At 31.8% G+C, this 3,916-nt stretch overlaps 1 protein-coding gene across 1 annotated transcript; it reads right to left on the bottom strand.

Annotated features, from left to right (window-relative positions):
- Nucleotides 1–24: 24 nt before the first annotated feature.
- On the bottom strand, nucleotides 25–2,472 carry LOC139996640 (exosome complex component MTR3). Its single transcript, XM_072021153.1, has 4 exons — nucleotides 2,012–2,472; nucleotides 1,189–1,442; nucleotides 487–633; nucleotides 25–382 (listed from the first exon to the last, which is right to left on the bottom strand). The coding sequence occupies exons 1-4, from the start codon at nucleotides 2,157–2,159 to the stop codon at nucleotides 110–112; spliced, it is 822 nt and encodes a 273-aa protein (XP_071877254.1). The 5' UTR covers nucleotides 2,160–2,472; the 3' UTR covers nucleotides 25–109.
- Between the last annotated feature and the right edge of the window lie 1,444 nt (nucleotides 2,473–3,916).

A 3,916-nucleotide genomic window follows, 5' to 3' on the forward strand; every position in this document is an offset into this window, starting at 1 on the left:
GAATTATATAAATATTCAAATATATATATTATACAACTTTTTTATTATAGAAATATATATTTAAATACAACACAAAATTGTTTCTTAATTAAGTATTCCATTACTTTGTTTAATTATGTAGTTTCATAATAGTTTTTACTAAACATTGTTGAAGTACAGGACAAATATCTTTATTAGCTGTTGTTAAAATTTCTGTTGCTTGTACAATAGAGTTTGTGTTAATACTGCCAATTAAAAATACTTCAGATATTTGATTATGTTGTGGAAGACTAGCTAATGTAATCGTCCCATGATTAAAATCGCCTTGATTATCTGGTTGTGTATTGCATATTGCTTCTTCTATGTCCGTAGGATCCATTAGGTAATGATTATCATATATACCCTGCATTTTTGTTAAAATTAATAGTTAAAACACAGACAATAAAACAAAGTAATTGATGAAAAAATTGTAATCTTAGTAGTAATTTTTTTAATGATATTACTTACTATAGTAGAAGCTGTAACTAAACCAAACATAGGAACACCTGCATTAGCTAAAGCAGTACTAGCAGCCATAATTGCAGCTGCTAATGAAGAACCAGCATTATCCAAGACCATTATATATACATCTACTTGAAAATTAGGAAATTCATGCTGAAAGAGCCATATTATATTTCAATTAATCATATACACAACGTATTTATATTTTGTTTTAAAAAATGCAATCTTTTATTTTTAATATCAGGAATGAGTGAAAATACTTGATACATACTGTAATCATAATATTTTCTTTATGAATACTGAATCATAATATTAGGAAAAAATTAACTAGATTCTGAGAATATATAAAACATAAAATAAATTAAATAAATAAAAATAAATTGGTTACATATATATAGATTTTATTTAAGATAAATAATTTTTTAAAAGATAAGTTACTATGTACATAACTGAATCCATTTGAAATTAGATTGCAAACTTTAGTCTTGATTCTATTAGAACAAAATAAATGACATTTCTATCAGTAATTATATCAATCTGTAAGAGTTACTACATGCACAATTCTATGTTAAAAGAATAATATAAATTTATAAAATTTTATAATTGCATAATCAATAGTATGTTCTACACATATATCTTACTTGTGTTTTTTATTTTAAATTATTAATAAGACTGATAATATATATATATACACACACACATATTTACCAAGCACACAGCTGGTTCTAATGCCCTTTGTAAAATTAAGCTATATTGTTTTTCTTCTGCATTTTGCTGATGAATTTTTCGTTTTTGACAAGAGAATGGTGCAAATTTAAATTCACAATAAATTTCTCCTTGTGCGCAGTAGCCATTCTTGTTTGAAACTTCCCTAGGATCAAACACCGAACAAACTACTTTTGTATTTCCCAATTCTATATATGCAGAACCTTTGGCTTGACTAATTATACCTGTTTTTAAAACTGTAAAAATAAAAACGTAAACAATTACTTTTATACTGTCTACTTGCATATATTTATCGGTAATATAAAAAGTAATAGCCAGCAATTTACTCAATATTTCCAAATTTTTCGAACTTTAATATGTTAAGATTTAAATAAGCAAATATCACAAGAAAAGTGTCGCAAACAATTATAAGTGCTCTTAATTGCAGATTAAAACTAGATCTAAACCTAATTTAAATCTAACTCAAACCGTATATTAAATTTTGTAATTTCACGATTCGTTCACTAAATCTAAGCGTAACCTTAACCTAAACTGCACAAATAGTGAGTTCTACCATACACCACAGCTATTTTGTTAACAAATATTTTATTAAATTTTCTTTTTAACTGTTTACTATTTACATTCATTCACTAAATTTGCGTTCATATGGTTAGGTTTAGTTCTAATTTAACATTGAAAATACTTATAAGTGTTTGTAACATTTCCTTTTTTATAATACTTTGATTTTTTAAATAACCCTTTCCATATTAAAGTATAGAAAAGATCGTAGATATCGGTCAAATTATGATGTAATTCACAGTCTTACATATTTTCCGCATTTCATTGTTGGTTCGTTTATCACTTCTTTCACTAAGATCATGTTTTACTTTGTCACTTTTTTCATCGAGATCAGAGTAAATATGATAAGGCACGGTTACTTCTGGACCATTAATCCGTTTTTGATCGATAGGCATTTTTAATGAATAGAATAGTTATTGTTTTTATTAAAACACTTTTGACCAGTAGAAACGAAATAGAAATAACACTTAAACACAGTTCATTTCAAAGTTAAAAAATTATTAAGCTCTTAATATCCGATTCATAAATAGTTGGCACTAATTCTACTTAATATATTCAAGTGCTTTTTTTGGATTTTTGATTTTGGCTAACCACGTTCTTCTATCCCCTTCGTTGTTTTCTACTCCTTTGTACACCATTCGTATTGTCTGTCCTTGTCGCATAGTATCGTCTTCTCTGTTAAGAACTTCTCTGATAATTCCCATCTCAACCCTTGTCACAAATGTATCGCGCTCTTTGTTAGACACAGTACTTACAACTGTCCTTGTCGTACAATAATGCGTTCTTTGTCCAATGGACAAACCATGTGCTGACATCTATCAAAGGACGAAGGAACAGCAACTTGGGGAATTTGATGACAGATGGCACTACATGGTTTGTCCGTAGACGCAGAACGCAGGGTGGTGCGACAAACCATGTGCTGACATCTATCAAAGGACGAAGGAACAGCAACTTGGGGAATTTGATGACAGATGGCACTACATGGTTTGTCCGTAGTCGCAGAACGCAGGGTGGTGCGACAAACCATGTGCTGACATCTATCAAAGGACGAAGGAACAGCAACTTGGGGAATTTGATGACAGATGGCACTGCATGGTTTGTCCGTAGACGCAGAACGCAGGGTGGTGCGACAAACCATGTGCTGACATCTATCAAAGGACGAAGGAACAGCAACTTGGGGAATTTGATGACAGATGGCACTACATGGTTTGTCCGTAGTCGCAGAACGCAGGGTGGTGCGACAAACCATGTGCTGACATCTATCAAAGGACGAAGGAACAGCAACTTGGGGAATTTGATGACAGATGGCACTGCATGGTTTGTCCGTAGACGCAGAACGCAGGGTGGTGCGACAAACCATGTGCTGACATCTATCAAAGGACGAAGGAACAGCAACTTGGGGAATTTGATGACAGATGGCACTACATGGTTTGTCCGTAGTCGCAGAACGCAGGGTGGTGCGACAAACCATGTGCTGACATCTATCAAAGGACGAAGGAACAGCAACTTGGGGAATTTGATGACAGATGGCACTGCATGGTTTGTCCGTAGACGCAGAACGCAGGGTGGTGCGACAAACCATGTGCTGACATCTATCAAAGGAGGAAGGAACAGCGACTTGGAGAATGTGAGGACAGTTGGCACTACACGGTTTGTCAATAGGTAAAAAAGGCGATAATGTTAAAAACAGATACGTAATCTCGTGTTAAAAGTGAGCAGTAGCGTGCAATAAGTACAAGTATATAAATCAATTGGATATTTCAAATGTACCAATTGCGATCCTATCATCCTAATTAGACCCTGAACTTTACCATTATACTCCTTTTAAGCGTAAAAGGTGTAAATGAAGATTCATAAACTATTTTCAGTAGATCAAAACACTAACTGGTACAGACGATGACCATTAAACAATTTCAGTAATTTCAATATTATCAAATAAATTTTTTTTTTTATTAATATTATTCAAAAAAGATTGCGCTAGTTACGTTCAAGATATACCAATGTATCTCTATTGTAACAGGAGCTGCAGATTATTAATTCCTAAAATATTGCATGAAACACGACTATTTATACTAGTTTTAATGTTTGTACAATAATTATATTGAAAAAATAAGTATGAATTATACACTATTTATATAATTTCTTAATTTCA

Source organism: Bombus fervidus, chromosome 18, assembly GCF_041682495.2.
Source record: "Bombus fervidus isolate BK054 chromosome 18, iyBomFerv1, whole genome shotgun sequence".
Taxonomy (NCBI): Eukaryota; Metazoa; Arthropoda; class Insecta; order Hymenoptera; family Apidae; genus Bombus; species Bombus fervidus.